At 37.7% G+C, this 20,965-nt stretch overlaps 1 protein-coding gene across 2 annotated transcripts in view; it reads right to left on the bottom strand.

Annotated features, from left to right (window-relative positions):
• Positions 1 to 20,965, bottom strand: part of CRIM1 (cysteine rich transmembrane BMP regulator 1) — a 186,595-nt gene that overhangs the window by 33,489 nt on the left and 132,141 nt on the right. For both annotated transcript variants that reach the window (XM_080408924.1, XM_080408923.1), the window contains one exon: positions 6,528 to 6,656. In XM_080408924.1, the coding sequence (XP_080265050.1) occupies positions 6,528 to 6,656 (129 nt within the window). The remainder of the gene's footprint in view (positions 1 to 6,527; positions 6,657 to 20,965) is intronic.

The raw sequence follows: 20,965 nt of genomic DNA, 5'->3' as shown, positions 1-20,965 counted from the left end.
TCGTTTTTAAGACTGAGTCGCCGGCTGCTAAAGGAAAGATAGATATGTACAAAAATCAGCACCTAAGAGCAGCTGATGTATCAACACGACCTACTATAGTCTGGGGCCCACCCTGCAAATGAGATGACAACAAAATTCTGTCCCAGGATATGCAATGTAGCAATCTTTGTATTTGTGAGGATTCACTCAGCAGTCGGATACTTCAGATACAACGCAATCTCTCCTTCTCAGGTACGGTATCTCAGAGGCAACGATCTCAAAAGGAATCATAATTCGTTGACCTGAATTCAAGCCATCAGATGCATGATTTATTCCTGATTTCAGAGTGCTCACGTCCTCACCTCACATGAACCTATGAGTATTTGGAGTGTTACAAAATATTGCTCAAAAAATCAAACCAAAAAGTAAACATAATTGAATTCCATGAATTGCATTTTTAGGTCTGATAAAGGTCTTCTGTTTGAAAATCGAACAGCTTGATCGCAATTTCGGCTAACACTTAGTTAAAAAAAGACTTCTCAATTTCCTTCTTCTAGAATATATATGGCATATAAAAACCTCTAAGCGCTTAAAACTGGGATATTTATTTTTCTCCAATTTATTATTTTACATATGGACACACTGATAATTGTACTGTAAAGACTGAAAGTCATATTAGTCAAAAAAATTTTGAAAATGCATTCTAGAGATGCATAGCCTGTTGAAATACTTTGTCTTCAATCCTCTAATTCACAGATAAAAAATGACTGACAGAGAATATTAAGAGATACTTGACAGGAATTATGTCAGTATTTCAACTTGGCTTAGGCTGGTGTCCATTTTTTGAAAATTTGTAGCGTGGCTACACAAAGCTAGCTACATACCTTTACCACCATTATTTTCTTGATGCTGAGGCTAGATCATATCAGGAGAACTGTTTCACAGTACCTTTATAATTAAGCACTCCTCAGCCGTCCTCTCGGTGTGGATTGCTACTGCTGGTTAATCTTCAGGGGTGGGGATCTGGGGAGGCAAATTTATGAAGGAGAAAACTAGGTTACTTATCAGTAACTGGAATTCTCTGAATATATTGCCTCCACAGATCCACACTAACCCTCCCTCCTTTTGTTAGAATTAACTCACGATTCACAATAGCTGGATAAAAATGAAGGGACTGGGCACTGTGATGCTAGAAAACCTTGTTTAAAAAAATAATCTCATGAGTCCGTTGAGGCAAATTACCCACTTGGATACTTGCTCTAAACAACTCTAGGATTCACATACAACACATGACGACTTCATGAAAATGGATTTTGTAGCAGTGGTATCTCAAAGGTGGAATTACTGGAAAATGATCAAGCTTCCACAAACCTTCTAGCAGCATATTGGTTTTGTTTTGTTTTTCCACAAGTCAAGTGAAGTTCTTATCTGCTTCTATTGCATTTACATTGTAACCATTACCAAAACAATTACATTGTAATCTTCAGAGATCCCTGCCAAAGACTTTTATTCTGGTGAGAAGACAGATAATATTTGGCAAGAGTAGTTCATCATAATTCCACCCTCTTCAGGGACCACTTCCGCTATCTTCCACATGTGTACTTAGTGTTAGAGTATGTACTTTTTTCTGATCTAAGCTTTAAATTTTGAAGAAACATGTTTCATCCCCAGTTTTCAGTGCCTGTACTTCACTAACTGAGGTCTAATATGTAATAGCTATTCCGTTTCACATTGCTGCAGAAGGGTAATAAAACATCCTCCTTCTGCCAGGTCTACAAAATTATTCAAAAATCTAAGATGTGCTCTCTTTGCTCTAAAGGAGACTTCCTGGATTGTCTTTCTTTTTACAGTCTTTTTTCCCCATGGAATAAGTCAAGGTAACAATGGGAGATAATTGTTACTAAAATAGAGAAGTGTTACTTTATTTTTTCCTTTGCTATTTCCAGGGATTTTACACTGAAGTGTACATTTTGCACAATTAGTGTGTATGACTATTTTTCCCACCTTAGTTTGATATCAAAGTAAAGATAAAATATGTTAGTTTAAACAAACAAAATTAACACTGAGGGAGGTGTGAAGTGCTCAGAACACATCCCTCAGTATAGATTATTTACAGGAGTAAAGGAATTAAATATTTAAATTTTGGGTAGGAAGAGTTACAAAACATTAGGATAACCCATCCCAAACTAACTAGTGGATGATTAACACACAGAAAAGAGGAGCTGAGATGTATTCTCCCATTGTAGTCCCTGTAAAGTTTTTCTCAGGCTTTTTCCCATCATCACTCCGTACACTTTTCCAGAGCCTTAACCGCTGCTATTTATAGACAGCCTGTAGATGCACCTACTTAACTTTTCTCAAATCTTCCAACATCTACACAACTAGACCAAGTCCCACACTGCCAAACCCAAATTTCATGCTAGAATTCCACTCCGCTTCATCAGGTATAAAGGGAGATGGTGTGACTTGCCAGAAATATTTAAGTCCATGCTGCAGATGTCTGTTACTATAGAGTGAACAATAGTAGTTCCTTTTTTCCTCCATGGTAGAATACATTTTCTTCTGATTTAAGGAAATAGTATCAATGCTCTTCCAAAAATACTTCTGTATCTATACAGAATGTGTTTGAGGGAAACAGGTGAGTTTATTTCTAGAGAACTGTGCAAACACATAATATACCAAGATTTCTGATTTTTGAGCAGTGATTTCATGGTCTGCCTTGACAGACAGAAGAGGCCACAACACAAAGGGGATGATGATGCATTATGATTTGCAGGGAAAATGACACATCTCAGCCTTCTACAATCGCGCCTCTCCAAAAGCAGTCTGGAATTAATGAAATTGCATGGCAGTTGCATCTTGTCACTGCAAAGGTAAGCTTCCTAAATGACGCAAACAGTTTTTAAAATTGACAGCAATGTTCTAATTTCATTCAATTTTAGTAAGATTTGAAAGGTTAGAAAATACTAAAGTCATACATGCTCACAGTCATACCCTGAACAGTACTTCATGTTCATTGGGGTAAAATGCCATAGTCTCTGTTGCAGGAGAGGTTTTTCTTTTCTGTGAATATAATACAGGGAATAGACAAGGTCAAATAAAGTACTGGCCCTCACTGCAGACTCTCACTGAAGAATGATTTGGTATCTGGCAGCAACTTTCAGATTTTAAATCCTGTGTTACTACAATCAGCAGGCATTATACAACGTGCCTGCTAGTCCTCTTTGGAGCAACAGGAGTTCTGCCTCACAAGTAGCCGACCACTGATCTCGTTTCATTCCCCTAAGGTACTCCGCCTAAAGACTTTAATCCACTCCTGTTCTCCCTATGAAAGAAAAGGCTTAGACACTCCAAACACAACAGAAATGGCTGCATCCTACAAGTAACAATTTTTTGCTTATTTACTTTTTTCAACTTGTTTCTTGTTATTGTATCATCTTATATATATATATATTTTTTTTTTTTTTTGGTAATGCATTTCATGTTTTCCCTTCTGTTTTAGTTTTATTCATGGTATTTTGCAGCAGTTCTTCCTACATTATGGGTTTTATTTTTTCCTTTTATCCTCATGCAGTGCTGCCTGGGCTTCTATACATTCTGGGTCAGTATGTTCCTTCTTTCTCCCTCACCATTCATGGTTCTGTCTCTACTCACTGGAACTCCCCCCGCCCCCCCGCCCCCCCCCATCTATCTGTGATCACTCTTTGCTCAGTGGTAGTGTTTTTCTCATGCAAAGCTATCTTGCTAATATATGCTTCAAATCTAGAATAAGCAACAAAAAAGCCCTCAAACATGTACTGTTCATGAAGGATGTATGCTGAGGCCAGCAGAGCACCAAATACGCTTTAATCACCAGCACTGGGTGACATTACTGGCAGAGGTGTAATCCTCTTACAACTGTGGTCTGTCTCTCTTTTTTTTTTTTTCTTGTTATTTTACTTTACAGCGTGAATGTTTTCACTGCGTGTTGTTACAGCATGTCTTTGCGTTCACTGCAAAAACAGGAAGAATAAAGCATAAAGTAAACTACTACTATTAAAATTGTATTCTAGAAATGTGATGATTTGCTTCTTTCTTGAGTCAAGCTGGAGACAATAAGGCACCAACTAAGTTTTATGATATCGTACTTAGATAATACACCCGTTGTACTGATTTCTGGCGAGAGGAATGTAAATGGCGGTAGTAACGATGAACAATTTACAGCTTTACTCTATGTTCTTCCACTTTGTCATTTTGCTTTTAGTTTGGCTGAAATAGATTAAAGTATAACAAATTTTCAGCAGAGATATCTAAGAAACTAGCAAAAGAGAAAACTTTATTGGAAAGAGAATAGTAGAATTAGGATATGATGGATTCAAATGGTAAGAGGCATGTGGGCCTCCTTTACTCAGGCACTTTAAATCTGACTCAGTCGAGCAGCTTTGACCAGCAAGAAACAAGTAGGTGCAGTATTAAGACAGTGATGTTCCCAGAAGTCCACATGTGTCTACACAAGCAAAAGAGAATACACATTCTCTCATACTTAGAGAGCTGAGATGCAACTAAACTGGTTTGGAGATGGAAGTATGTAGGATCTCAAAGGGAAGAGAACTAGCACAGTACGTTTTCAGCACATTTGACCTAAAACTCCTTTTTTTCTCGGTGCTCACTCACTCATTCGTCCAGAGCCTTGCAAGGTAAGACATTACTTGACAGAAAAATTCTGTCATTTTGATGGATAACCAGCGAGTGACAGTGACTTCCAATCTGTTATTTTTCTTCACTTCTTTAGAAAAATAAAGGTATCCCCTCTCTGAATGACTGAGGAGATTTAAGCAATCTATTATTTAAGTTATATAACTGAAAAAAAAAAAAAAAAAGATGACAGACAAATTATATTATTAAGCTTGCTCCAGATAGTTTGCTACTGCAAAATGAAAATAATTTCAAGCAAATCTGGCAAGAGAAAAATACCCTCGAATAGGTTCTTAAGCACTATTTAATAAGGAACACTCCAAGCAAGAACAGAGACTTCCTGGGATGTGGTAAATGTACACGTACAATCTGGTAATCTAGGAGAAAAGAAATGATCCTTTGGAGTGATGGGTACTCTGTGCATCAAACTGGTGGGGAGGACTGCATGCGCAGGCATAGATGATGACATTTGCTGAGTATGTCCATCTTCTTTTTTGTGTCAAACTTCCCAATCAATTTAACAACATTAAAAAAAGAAGGAAAATCAAACTGCAATCTTAAAGGCAGATCTTAACATTTCTAATTTTGTCCTTAGGAAGAACTAAGCAAAGTAAGTATACAATAGCTTGGATGCAAGCTACGGAAAGTCGCCCTTGCCATGAATATAACTTGCAATCAACAGTATTATTTCTATATTACAATAATGACATTATTGCCTGCCATACATTTAGTTGTTAGGATGTCCTTGTCCTTTGCCTTACGGAAATTAAAAAAAGCACATTTCCCCAGGAAAAAAAAAAAAAAAAAGTTAAAAAAGCCAGGACAAACCCTTCTCTTACTCCTTAAGCAAAACACTGATCCAATCCTACAACTTCAGTTTGTGCCAGTTACCAGTTAAGAGTTTTATTTTGACCATTTCTTCTGGGGACCACTAAAACAGTCATGTTGGTTTAGAAAGTGGCTGAGAACAGGCAGACTGAAATCAGAAGAGGAGGAATAGAATACGACTTTAGTTGTGAAAGCCTTAGAGGCTACAAGGAAGCTGCAGAACCACAATAAAGTTACAGAGAGGGTTTAAGCCTGCTCCTTGGCTGGGCTGGCAGCCAGAGTGATGCATCCTGCAGCTGAGACCAGTATTACAACAGGTGTCCTTTGTTGGTCAATTCCAACAACCAACCTGACTTTGCTTTATATTTCATCTGTAAACATCAAATTCTTAAGGAAACATACAGAAAATATGTTTTTGCTGCTTTGCTGATACACACAAAATTCTCATAAGGTACAATGATTTTCCTTGGGGAAGAAATATATGTTAAAACCTGCATAAATCCTAACTAAAGTATTATATCTATATATTTTAAAAATACAAATATAATAACATATTATATAAAATATATATATATATGGATATGTTTGTACATATACGAACACACCCCTAGGCATATAATTTTCAAACATTTATCCTCAAAACCTAAGCATAGCTATGTTGAAAATACGCTGTTTAGCAACAGGAATTTTTGAAGTGCAAACCTAGATGCTCTTAAGCTCTCTACATACAGAGAGGAAAATGAAATGTGGAAGTCTGACTTCTCAAAGTCTGAATGAACAAAGTTCCAAATTATTACCTTTTCTATGCAGGTGTTAATTTCTACCTGAAGTCAGACGTTTTATGTTTTCCTCCAAACACATTTTAAGCAAGCAAATGAGCCATGTCAGAAATTGGAAACCTATCTTTTAAAGAAGAACAACTATAAAGCACATGCATACTAATACAATGCGTAACCAACGTTATGAATGGAAAAAACAAGCATACTAGCATTTTCACATACATCTTGAAATAAAAGATAGAAGCCACTGTATTTTTGCATACTCACTAGTTTTGCACTGACAAATGCGGCAACCATTTTGGTCCAGTTTGAAGCTATAGATACAGTCTTTTTCAGTCAAAGTGCAGTTCACCAAAATCTCGCAGGTGGGCGGACCTATTGTTATGTATGTCGGTTCTGAAGGTAAGAAAACGTAAACAAAATAATTAAAATACTCAAGTAACCTCAAATTTATGTTCATAAAAAGGCATCCACAATACAATATCAAAAAGAATAATTTTTAATTAATTTTGCTTCTGATGATTGAATATTCTTGGTACTTCTCAAACAACTCAAGAAACAGACTTTGTTTTAAAGTGATATACACTCATCACAGAGTATAAAACCGCATAAGAAAAAATGCTGCATTTTTTATTCATGATGAAATCAGCTTTCCTGCATATATTTAAAACTGAATGTCATATATTAATTTTGCCCACTTTTCTCCAAAAATATTTAATCAAAACTTAATGCAGACTTTTTTTTTTAAACTTTAGAAACTGAACAGAGCTTCCTCCAACTCTCAGTTGACTGAGACTACCAAGCTGCAAATCAAAGCACATGACTCAGTAGATCAAATCTTTCTCTGTGTGAATAAGATCACTTCTGCTGAAATTTCAAGCAGAAAAGACTTTGAATACCAAAAAGGAATGTAAGATACGCTGACTGTGAAAGATCTCTGAAAATCACTTAATATGTCTATTCAATGAAAACATACATCACTTCTTCCAGTATACTTTGCAGTACCAGATTATGCTTTTTGAAAATGAGGATATTATTGCCAATTATTAGGTATTTATGAACAGTATACTACTTACTTTTGGACACCACTTAAATACATTGGGAGTAGAAAATTTGTTTTAATTAATATGGTAGCTAGAAATATTAACGTGTTTTAATATACATAACTGTTAGAATAAAATAATACCCAAAGAATTATGAAAATACAAGGAACCTCATCACTACCATCTTAAAAGAGGATGCAGAATGATCTTTTCCTGAATGACTTTTTGCTCTGTGAGACTAATGTAATCTTTCTCGTGTTTTCATAGAACTCAAGCACTTAAGAATCAATGACTTTATAATTATGAGCATTATTAACATTATAATAAGCATTCAGGAAACACAAATTACATGACTTTTAAAGAACTAACTGTGAGCTTTTGTTTCACTGTTTCAATTGTTTCAGTTTATTCTGTTCCTCTATCTCAAGAAAAGACGACTTAAAGAAAATTACAATTAAAAAAAATTCAATACGTGTATTGATGAATTGTGAAAATACGGAGAAATAGTATCCTAACCATAAGGGCAATAAACCATAGCATGTTATACACAGTACGCAAATTTTCATGGACTGGAGGTGGCCACATCTTGCCATCTCTCATCCTCAAACCAAACACATTGAAAGGCAGATTTTGCCATGCCTACTGAAAGGCAGCTAGTCTTTACTCTCAGACTGTGGGTAAAATACCACTCCCCATCAAGTTGTTAGAAGTATACACTGTTGACCGAAATACACATTTCTGTGCCTATTGGCTCCATGTCCAGCAGGCAGCTTTTGTACCCATGCCTTCCAGTCAAGTGAAAATTATCCTACTACAAGAACGAGCTTTTTTGCTTTCATTGTCTTTCACAATTTTCAGCTTTCATAGCTTCTCCCCAGCTCTGCTCTTTCATTCACAACAGCTTATACAGCAGATGAACATTTTTAATCCGTTTTATATTAGGTCAGCTAAGTACAGGGTTTGGAGGGGAAAACTGCACGAAAGACACTACAGTGAAGTTGGATGACTTCAAACTTATCTCAGATGTTGCAGTTCAGATTCCTCACTTTGCTGAAAGTTTCAAATTAACCTTCAAATTCTGTTACTTGTGTAATTTTTGCAGGAAAAGTAGCTATACGCTTTATACATATATAAAACACCATCAACAGCTTTGTTCAAATACAAGCTGGAAATTTGTGTATTAGCATCCATGTCTCTGTAGACGCCTCAAAGCTCTTCTAATTTAAATTAAAATTTTCCCGTATTTTTTTGGTAAGGGTTTAATATAGATTACTAGGTTGGAGGTCAAAGGAGAGATGTTACAAATTTCTGTGAATTCTTCATTTCACAGCTCTGAGCTTGCACATGTGGTATGGAAGAGTAACCATAACGAGCAATGCATTTCAGAATCCATGGCTTCTTTCAATCTCAGTGAATTCTTTGTATCTAAATCATATTCATATCTAAAATTTAACATCTGCAACTTTAACAAACCATTAGTTTAGGAATCCAGAACATATTGATATATATCAATAATATTATATATTCCAGAAAATCCAGTAATTACTCCCATCTGTTTAGGACTCAAGAGTATATAACCTAGTTTTGCAAACAAACGCCATTTTTAGCATCTGGTGCCTGTTCTGATAACCTCCTTTTCTACCTCACTCCATTCTCTAACCAAAATACCCTAAACATGCAAAAGACATGAACTACAAGAGTCACCCTGAAGCTACATTCAGTTTACTGGGCAAATGACAAAAAAGCCACAGTAATGCTCATACTCATCAGTAGTTAAAACGATTACAAATCATGGGGATGGTTAATGCTACACAAAGCAGAGTTCACAGGCAGTAACACAAGCTGAAGAACTGAAGGAGACTGTAGCTTTACCACTGACTGCAGAACAGTTAGGTGAAATATGTGGTTAAAAAAATCCACAAAAGCTCACTGAAAAGCTGAGATGCAGGTTAGTACTCATTGATCCGCTTGGGTGTGAACTAGACCTAGAGAGAAATAGGATTGTGTTTCACCCCTCATCACTGAAGTTCATCCAAGATAACTTCTCTTTAGTTGCAGGCATAATTTAATAGCTAGGAAAAAAAAAAAAAAAAAAGAGCGGATATTTTGTTACATATTTTTCATGGTGACTTTTCAAACCTATGCTGTGCTTTGATGCTTTTGTGTCTTGGAAACATTGGCATAACATTTTTTTGCCCCCTTAATACATCCAGTAATGTGGTATTTCTTACAAGGGACAAAATTAAACTGTCATAATAATTCAAAAGGTTTTTGTTAGTCCTCTATTCATTGTGTTTTATTATTCTGTTACGTCCCACTTTTGTGTCTGCTCTCAGCATCCTCAGTGTTTCCAGACAAGCTTATAAATCCGTTTTTTCTGCCTCCTGTCCCTAAAGGTAAGCCCTGAGATACAGTAATTTTATATGCATGCCTGCTTCTCAATGAGCTGCAAGTAGGGGACAAAAGAAATAATTTCATTCCCTACCCCCACATGTGCAAAAATGCAGCCAGGAAAAAAATCATCAGCCCTTTTCACTTCGCTAGACAAGACTCAACAAATAAAGCCAGCTCTGCTCTGCCAGGCTTCTGGCTATTTGAATAGGCAAGCAGTGGCGAAGCTTGAAAAAGCATGTACCACTGCATGATCTGAGCTAGGCTTTCACTGCTGCTCTTGTAGAAACTGCAGAAGAAAGATCCAGCGCACAAATGCACAGACAATGGGTGGGAAAAACGGGTGCTGTTTCTGCCTGTGTGCTTTCCCAACAAAAAACCTGTAGCATAGAAAGAAAGAGAAGAAAACAAGGAGAAGGGGACTAAAGAGAGTCTGGAGGAAAACAATGGATTTTTTTAATAGAGCGGAGAATTTACTGATGTCAAGTGATCGTGCATAATGTTAAATGCAGATTTCTACTGGAACATCTTGCTTCCATATACTCCCTCTGAGCTTGATGCTTTCTATGCTGACTTTTAGTGCAGAGGATTATTAATTTGCCTGCTGTGAGGTTGATACAAATCTTTGAATTAATGTTTTATACTGTCATCTACTTTAAAACACCTTCAGACCCTTTGAAATTCACAGTGGATATTTCAGCCACTGGTGGTCTGTCAGTCTGACTGGTCCACTGAAAAATACTACGGTATGTGATCAAACCCCTGAATCTCGTTCATCCCAGCTTGAAATCAAACTGCATTTATAGGTAAAGAAGGCGACAGTGACATCCAAGTAATGCCTGAAGCTGTCTTTGTCCTTACAAAGCCTGCATTAGCAATACCAACACAAAAACTGGATGTCACACAAAAAAAAGAAGCTGTCAAGGTGGAATAAGAACATATTTTCATTGGTGTTTTTGTACATGGGATACTTTTGTAGTATGAACAAAGCCAAATCTTTTCTGCTGTTTTCTGATTTCTGAGACCTCCCACTTCTCCTGTGAGTGATGTGACACAGCTTGTATTAAAAAGAGGAGACATTTTCTTCTGTTAAAAAAGTGAAATGATATATATACACACACAAGAACATAGGATAATCGATCTGCTCTAGTACTGTGCCTCACGTACAGGTCTTGTTAGATGCCTGAATGAGTATTGAGGTCTTACGATAATGCTCAGCTGTATTCAGAAATGTATTCAGAAAAGTATTCAGAAACGGAGAGAAACTGATACATCCATATTTCAGTGAGAACAGGGGAAATAGTTTCTTAGGATTAGAATTTTATTACACACAGTTTGATCAATTCAAGTTATCAAAAAGAAGAGAAAGAAAACTAAAATTCACCATTAATTGCTGGAAGCCCTGGAAAACAACAACAAAAAAATAATCAAAGGAAACAAAAAAGTCTGAGACAATTACTGCAATCTTGTTGGCTTCTGTCTATCTGAATTTTAAAAAGGAACTGTTCACTGAAGATTTAATTTTTCCTTCTAACTTTGGAGATTTCATTTATGTAATTCTTTAGCTAATCTTAAAGAGAACTAAAAAATATCCTCCCTAAGGCTGGTACCAGGATGAAAAATTATATCCAACTTCCTATCATACCCGTAGTTGTTCAAAATCTTAACTCTGGCCATCAAAATCACATCAAAAAATGAAGAGGGATTCCACTTAACTGTACTAGTGCAAAGCCGCATGTATTATGAAAGCGCCAAGTGGTTGTATTTGGCTTGTGTGAAGGACAAGAGGGACCGGCATTAGCAAGAGCAGAGCCTGCAGGTGCAGGAAAGTGATGCTTCCCCTCTATTTAGCAACTGTGAGCCCACAGCTGGAGTAGTGTTCAGCTTTGTGGTCCCCAGTAGAAATGAGGCACTGACACACCTGAGCGAGTCCCGCATGGGGCCAAGTGGGTCAGTAGCTGGAGCAGATGACATGTGAGGAGAGGCTGAGAGAGCAGGGGCGATGGGGCATCCTACTGCTGTCTACCACTACCTAATGGGAGGGTAGAAAGACTACAAGACCTGGCTCATCTTGGAGGTGCTCAGGGTTAGGATGAAAAGCAATGAACACAACTGTGAACATAGGAAATTACATCCTGATAAAAGTAGTTTTGTTCTTTATTTTAAACCACATGTATGGTCGGACTGTAAGAGTCCTAGAGAGATTGTGGGACCTCCATCCTTCAAAATACTCAAAATTTAATAGAGGCAAGGCCCTGAGATTCTGCTGCCACTGGACCTGCTTTGAGCAGGGGGTAGGACTAGAAAATCTCTGGTGGTCCTTTCCAACTGGCTTGACTCCATGAGTTTCAGTTTCCCATAAACTCGGGACATTTTCAGTGAAAGCAGCAATATCCTTGATGGATCCTGATCAGGGGACTGAAATCCAAAGATACACACTTCAATGTCTCATGAATTCTACATGCTTTTGCCAAGTACTGATTACCTTCCTCCACAATAAAAGTACATGTTTGCCTAACATCTTCTCTCTGTAATCTACTTAATGACTTAAACAGTAGATTTTAATTCAATAAGCAAAATGTCTTCCAGGCAGTTATAACAGTAATTCTTTCCAAAGCATTATTTAGTGACAGCCACAGCCACCTTTAATCAGTGTCATTTTTTGTCCTCTCTTAAGTTAATACATTACCCATGCTTCACCTTTTGGCAAGGTATTTTTATTATTATTATTACTATTATTACATGGAAAATACTTAAAACAAACTTTGCCTTGCTTCATTTGGAATGCAGTACTTTAACTCAAAACAGGTTTTGCTTCACACTTTCAGTAAAACCATGTGAGGGAAATACCTACTCCGGGCTTTTACAAAAGTAAGTAGGTTAAGTAGGGAAGTAACAACTGTGTTCTAAGTGTTTTTCTACCTATTGCTGCTTCTAATCAATTGTTAGATATCTGGACCATCATGTATCTTAACCTAAAAGTACTAGAAATATAAGGTGACAGGTATTTTACGATACTTCATCATTCCAGTTTGTATTCTATTCATAAATATTGCCCTATCAATACAGAAGGGGAAAAAAAGCTATCTCTATTATAATAAAATTACTGTATTTTTCCTTGCTATATTAGTTTGACAAAAGTATGCATTGAATACCTGGGTTTAGTTACTCTTATTCAAGTACAATGGTTACTTCAGCTAAGCAGACACAGGTCTGACTTCTCTTCATCAGTGCTCCCAGCACAGCTCTATTCAGCATTACTCTAAATGCAGATGCTTCAAAGTTAGCAAGTCCTACCAAGGTTTGGAGTGAAGGGTCTCAAACATATCAAAACACTATTTGCAAATGCCATAATAACAACCTACAACCCAGTGTGGGCTGGCAGCAGTCCATGTATATGTATTCAAAACTGGCAAACACAGGACATCTTGGGCCCCAAAGCTGCAAGTGTTTTATGTATGCATGAATGCTTATTTTACTTGCCTTATGGGTTTTTTATATACAAGTTTACCTGTATTCATAAAAAAAATTCATTTCCAGCCAACGTCACACTAACAAAGATGTTTCAATCTCCATCATAGAAACATGTTTCTTCATCAAAACTATGAAATCATAAGCTCTACAGATATATCACTATACAGAGTTTGAAAATAATCTTTTGAGATCCTTCTTTGAATAGCCAAACCACCATGGATTTCATCCAGTCCATTGTAAGACTGCAAACTACAGTGCAGTGCAAGTACCTATCTTTTACAAGGAATTTAGGAGCACAGGCCTTAAAAATTCATTGCCAAATGAATAATTTTTGTATTAATAGACATAAAAAATATATACATCCCTGGAACCCACCAAAATACTATTTTGTATTTTATTTGTATTTATTCAGTATTTGTATACTGACTATTACTGGCATGCTTTAAACCAGTTTCAGATGTTTGTTTTCATAGTTACTATATAACACAAATACAGTACATTGTAATTAAGATATTTTGAGGAATTATTTGGAGAATATTGCTCATGCAACTGGAACATAAAGCTGCCAGTGATTTCTTTCCATGCATAGGAAAAATATTTGAAAGAAAGAAAAAAAAAAAAAAAAAGAAGCATGAGTACTTTTGAAAGGCTAAATTACAGTCAAGATCATTTCAACATGAAAGTTCATACCAACAGTAACACACAAACTTCTCAAGCACAACAAATTAACTGTTATGAGGCACAATGAAGCCACCAGGTCTAAAAATAATCTAAACTTAAATGTGAAGACTATGTAGTCAGAACTACAGAATGAGGAGTGGGATTGTATGCTTTACCACTCAGTGCTACAGCTGCCCAACCTCCTCTTTCACATTCCCATCTTGTTCATGTGAACCAGTCCATAGTTTAACTAAAGACTGTCAGATAAAGTAGATTAATTCCTTGTACCTATTATTACAATGGCTGAAAGACAGAAATACATTTTCAGTGTATAGCACAGGGAAGCTTTATATACACCTGTGAACACCACTATGTATATTCTCCCTACCTTTAGACCAGTGGTATTGATCACAAAAAAAATCTCTTTTCAGTATAAATGGAAAAAGAAATAAATTAATTCCATTACCCATTCTGCCCATTAATATTTCCAATACTTTTAACAATAATTAACTATGGGTTGGGTTGTGGTATTTGTTTTTTTGTTTTGTTTTTGTTTTTGGGTGTTTTTTAAATTTATTTGTTTGTTTTGTAGTTTTGGTGTGGTTTTTTTGGTTTTTTGGCAAGGGGGCCACAACAGTAAGAAATTTTGTATAAAGGTCTTATTGTGGTCAGCCACAAATTCAAAAAAATAACTGTCTGAAGTTTACACATTTAATTCACAATGATTTTTAACCCCAGAGAGAATGACTCATAACAAATAACAGTGTATTTAGATTCTGCAGTGATCAGTCTTTGGATATTTGGAGGAAGCGTACAAAATGTTCAAAGAATAAGCTCAAGAGTAGAGGATTCTAGAAAGCCCAACATCTCATTGGGAGCATGAAATGAAAACCTCTTCTGAGGGACGAAGGAAAAATTAGTCAAAATCATGTTCTATACATGGAGAAAGACCTCTAACATCAACAATAAAGAACACGCCTGTTAGGGAAGTGCAATAGCTCCCTCTTCTGTAGTATTTTATAACACAAACCTCAAAAGATTTACATGTTCTGATCCTACGAAACCAGCACCACCTGATTTAAAGAAATGCAGCATCAGTGCATTCAAACATTTACTAGTCAAACATTTACTACAAAAATTAAGAAAAAAAAAGTGAACAGTGGTCTAACTTTTTACCTAATGCTTTATGTCATAAGTGGCTAACAACTAGTCCTGAAGGGTGTGCTGCTCAACAGCCTTTCATCCGAGTCTGCATACTTGTTTGGATTTTGTCTGCTGTCCAAAAAAGTTAACTGCAGCCTACTAAGCAGCAGCATGTGTGTTTACTTAAGCTTCCTGTAAAAACATTCATATCATTCCAAGAGTGACTAAATGTTTTCCATCCTCATAGTTTGCATTCCAGCCTTCCCCGCCCCTCCAGTTCATTACATGAAAAATACCAGTCCCCAGTCCTAGGCAAGAGAATTTCCTTCCTGGATTTGAGATACCTTATGACTTGCAGGATTTTTTTTCCCAGCTTTTAGCTATCTGTGTTAATGATCAGGGTTCAACAATTCAGCATCACATAACTATTTATAAAAGGTATGCAAGGACTTAAGATTGTATAATTTTCTCATGTCACAAATAACTCTGAAAATGTATTCACCAATGCCTCCAAACACATAGTTCAGTTTGGCAGGCTTTTGTTTCAAATTTTATTCATACTGTCAACCTGAAAATGCTTAAATATGTATTTTTCCTTGAAAGTAACTATTATAAACGAAGACTATTTTTGTTGCTGTAAACTGAAGAAGCCTCCTATGAACCAAAGCCACATGGGGATGTGTGTGTGTGTGTTTCTTTTTGGAGTGATGGAACCAAATACTCACAAACTTTCCAATCCTAAGATGTGAAGTTAAAACCTTTTGTCTGTCATAACAAATTGTTCCAGTTTTTGGTTCAACGGGTATGTATACTCCTCTTCCAATATATTTTAATACTGAGAAGGCTTTTTTTGACAATTTCAGGTGGAGTGACACTAAGAAATAACTACCTTTACTAAAGCAGAATCAATTAAGTCTATCAAGAAATGTCCAAATAGATTAAGAAGGCTATTCAGTTATTGTTACTAGGTGAACATACAGCAAACACACTAAATAAGTGTGCATCTGGGACAAATCTATGAATGCTATAGGTGCTGAAAAGAATTCATTAGAGAATCTGTGAAGTTCTTTATGTGAGACATCCTTAGCTGCACTGACATGTATTTATTAGGATTCTTTAGTTCTTTATCCTTTCAGTAGTCTTCCACTGAACTTAACAGTTGAATCACTGAAAACTAGGAAAATATTATTTTACCCTAGTATAGTCTTCCTGGCTATCTTAAACTCAGGGAGACTTTCACTGGCAGTAGGTTTCATTACACCCTGGATGGTGTGGTTCAACAGGCTCAGCTGCCTTGTCTAAAACCTCTATGCTAAATCATGATCTGGCAAACGTAAGCCCAATTCTCTTCAGCACAGCGTTTGCATCCCTTAATTGACTTTGATGAAAAGGCTGGTTGAGAGCTACAGCGCTGCTGCCGAACAATAACTTATACTTCACGCTCTAAGGAGATCTCTGGGCCCAAATCCTGTGCCGGTGAACACTGCTCAGTAGCACTGACTTCACCCTGAATGAATCAAATTTCTTTTCACTGGGCTCTGCAGCCTGTTTTTACTTAATGAAGTGCTGGACACGCTAAAGGAACTGAACTGAATTACATCTCAGCTAGAGTTTGGAGCCCTTTATTGATGAAAATGTTAATTTCTTTTTGTGAAGATAGAGTGTCAGCCATAATGACAGCAAAGTAATGTGGGCCTTATTCATGAAAATCCTCCGAGGGGATTTTGTTTAACACTTAATTTCTTATTCACAGCTTATGCTGGCACCCTGCCACCTGTACCTGAGGGCTCTCACGCAGAAGGATGTACTGTGAGATAACCAATTACTGTGTATCAGCAGACTGGGCTGCAGCTTTCCCTATGAATAGCCTGAGCCTCTTGGAGATAGGAGGGAACTGAAGTGACCATAGACTTTCCTAAGGGACATTTCTGCTATCAGTGCCGGTGCTGAGCACTTGTATTTATTAGCTTGTTAAAAAAAAATCATAAATAATCAGGTCTTTCCATAGTACCCTCACCAAGTTTACTTGCTGTGAACACAACTATTATTCCAATTTGCAGATGGCTGTCCACAGATGCAGATGGCCTGAGGGAAACATGGTTATTTCTATCACTGTAGCTTGTTTGGTGTTATTCATATGCTATTATATATTGACACTAAATAGCTATTTTAAGCTTCAATATTCAGGGTGTGGTTTTTTGGGTAAAATTAAATAAAAATGCAAGTGGTACTTAAAACCACACCAGTTTTATTCAGAAAATCCACAACTGTTAGCCCAGGGGAGAGGCGAGCAGCTCTGTCAGCAGCAGTACTGCCTGCAGCTGGTGGCCAATGGATCTGGTTACCTCCAGGTGTGACTCCACACAGACCAGCTCCTGTGGAGAACCTCCCAGTCTGAAGTGTGAGCACACCCTTACAGCACTTGAAAAATCAGTTTCTCCCCTCTGCCTGTCCGTTTTCATTAGATCTGTAGAAACGGGTTTTCTCTGAGACTTCCTTGTGCTGCAGGAAGCCATCAGCTCCAAAGCTGTGGGGGAAGCCCAGAGGGCCGCCATGTTCCCTGTGCCTCGGCTCTGAATGGAGATAGTCTAGAAAACAAAGAACCCCCCTCACAGACTACACAGATAATAGCTTAAACAAAGGCAAATCCCTAAGGACCAACATGATTACAGCAGCTGTAGAAGCTGTATCAAAGCATCCATCAGAAGCTTAAAACAAAATCTTTGTGTCGGATCCACAGAATGGGATGGATCTCACCAGTGAAAGGAGGCGCCTGCCCTGGAAAGCTGTGTCCACTGGAGAGCCTCAGTCTGGGGACAGGCTGGCGAAGGAAGGCCTTCTCCTCCACAGTAACCTGTCTCAGTGTGCCTCTGTCTCCAGCCTCTCGCCTTGCCGGTGACCCTCGCCTTCTGCCTCCCCCCGGCCCCAGAAACAGCCACCTCAGGGCAGGCAGCGCCCTGCTCACACCTTGGGCTCTTACCTTACATCCCCTGCACAACCCACAGGCACTGCCGTGCCAGAAAACAGGCAAAAAGTGACAGAAGCAGACATACTAAAACAAGACGTCTCACCAAAAGGGCTTTTGTCACTTGGATGTTTACTTGAAAAAACCCCAGCAGCTACATATGGGTGGGCCACAGCCATCACTTGCATAAACACGGAAAGCTGTGTGCGAAGTACCCTTACTGCTTTCAGTCATGCATGCAATATCCTGAGAGAATCTCCTTTCACTGAGGCTGAAGACACAAACTGCAACGCCCTGAATGCATCAAAGAGACAATTTTAGTAACGACAGGCCAAGGGAGGAATTTTCATTTCCTCAACAACTTTCTGCTTTCCTGTAAAACACATCTTCCCTCTTGCGATTCAGTTCCATTCTTTCTTGTCCTACCCTTTTCTTTGCAAGAACCTTCCGGGCGCTTGAAGACTGGTATCTCCTCATTCTGACTTCACAATTTTCTCTTTAAGCTAAACCAACACAATTTATTCAGTCTGTCTTCCTAGGATATGTTTTGCAAATTGTGGACTGTGCTCATAGTTGTCCTTCTGACTCCAGCTTGCTTCCATCTTTTTCAGAGGAACAGTGCCCAGAAAAGAACCAAGAGCCTACTACGTCAGCTAGGGACATAGCCACCCACGGGAAAGGGAGCAAAAAGGATCACTTCAGGTCTTGCACTGTACTCTTGGTTGTAATTTCAGTATGGTGTTTGCCTTCTCTAGGCTCTATAAATCCATGTTCAACTTTCTTTCCCCTTAATCTCCAGACTTCTCCTGCAGAACTGCTATTTAACAATTACTCTGGTTCAGGACTCATGAAAAATCTCCTCCAAGTGTAGCACGTTGTATTTTCCCTTGTTGAAGTTGGTCAACACCTTTCTGCCAACTCTCTGCATTAAAACAAACGTATGAGTTCACACTACGCTCTCCAAGACACTGGCTGCCTTTTTAGCTTTGTAGTCTGTAGATAAAATAAATATAGCTTCGATCTGAGCTAGTGAAAACATCAGAGCCAGACCCAGCACAGATATTAGTGGATACCAACTACAATGCAACTCAAGAAAGGCTGCCCACAGATTTCTGAAGAGTAAATCCATGTACAAACCCATCATACTGGAGCATCACATGCAGAGATATCCCTGTCCTCCACATACTTACCCCAGGCTCCTTTTTCTTCCTCCCCACCAATCCCACCAGGGAGCTCCAGCATAACGCCCCTAGAATACCTCATTCACCCTCCCTCTTCTACCAGCAGCATCAGTAGACACGTTTCCAGCATGGAAGGGGTGAGGGGAGCTGAATAGTTACCCTCTTCCTCAAATCCAGCAAACCCCAGAAAAGCATCCAGAAAATTATACATTTCAAGCCAATCTGGCAGTCCAGTCAACACTGGAATGTGTATCGTGTGGGCTACATACACACATACAGGATATATGCTATGGCTATGTATACAGCAGCGTGTAAAGAAACATTAAAAAGGGTTTACTGTGGAAAACTGATAGAAATCAAGTCTGTACGGTAATATTACTTTGCTATCACAGTTGCTACTCCTTGACCTCTAATTTAGAAAACTGTGAACAGCTGTAACTTCAGCCAACAATCCTTGCACTCTGTTTTTCTCACTGCTGTAGTAAGAACACCATGACTTTTTTCATGAGGAAGCAGGAATGTTCTAGTTTAGTCTGAATTTACTGTCTTCAAAGGGCGAACACATTTGTGTGCTGACATACCGTGCTGGTATTTCAAGAACCTGTGTTCAAAGAATTTCTACTACACTGTATTTGATCTCTGACTGCAAAATTTTTTGAAAATGTAATCTAAGAACAATTTTATCTTTATCTAGCTGCAGGAATGTACACTTATCCAGAGAAACAGAGATTTTCTTCATTGAAACCTATTATAAAATAGCCAGGTAATAACTGAATAGGCAGAACTGTAGGTGAAGCAGCATTTAGATCAAAGACAGAGGGGGGAAAAGTCAGAAGTGACCGATACTAATAACCATTTACTCTAGATGAGCCACAGCCAGGCCAGATCCACATGCAGCTTTGACTACAATTTGTCCATCAGTTTCATGTCCCACAAACTACTCTATCCCTCATCACTCAGAACAAAAAAAAATGATAGAAATATCTTTGATTTCACATACTGAAGAGCTAATACCTGACATCCTTAAAGCAAGATCACACAATTTAAGCTGGCTGCTGGTGAGAGGGTTCTCTTATATGTAAACAGAAGTCTGATGAGAAATTAAACCATTTAAAAAATAGTGGTAAGCATATAAAGTGTGTGACTTATTATTCTTGATCTGATGCCTATTTTTAAATGGAAATAGGGGTTTGAATTGGTTCATCAGCAACTAAATTGACAAAAACAATAGTTTTCAACAGGCAGCAGTCTTCTTTCTGCTTTAAAGGTGAAGCACAATTAAGACTCTAGAAGAGAAGTAATGGTTTCCTACATTCTGCGCTAGTCGCATTCCCCCGCGCCCCCCCCCCCCCCCCCAAGTGTAGTTCATGCAAAAAGAGAAAAGAGCTATAGCTTAATTAAGAAACGTAACAAACATGTAAGATTAGAAAAGTAAAGTATATTCGTGACAAAATTGTATAATACAACTTCGGAACATGGTCATTTTAAACTGATCTACAAAACCTACATTATTTCACTATGGTACATTCTCTATGGATTTAACACTTTACAGGGTGAGTTGAGATGTGAGTGAGAACTGGTAGCCATTCAAAAGAAAAGTGTAAAATGAGGTATGTTTATCCTTACAATAACTAGTAAAATACTATCTCAAAATCACCTGCTAAGTTTACATTAATTTTGCCCATTCATTAAACATATCACTGTTACACTGCTTTCTCCCTTGAACTCCTTTCTTGAATAACTTTCATAGCTAAAAATACTACAGTATTCTACCATACAGTTGAAAGTACTACATAACATCAGTGATCTCAGAACTTAGCCCACACTAGATAAGTATTTTGGTTTTCT

Source organism: Falco punctatus, assembly GCF_963210335.1.
Source record: "Falco punctatus genome assembly, chromosome: 12".
Lineage (NCBI taxonomy): Eukaryota > Metazoa > Chordata > Aves > Falconiformes > Falconidae > Falco > Falco punctatus.
Note: the sequence above shows the minus strand (reverse complement) of the source record. Positions and strands in the feature narration are given on the sequence as shown.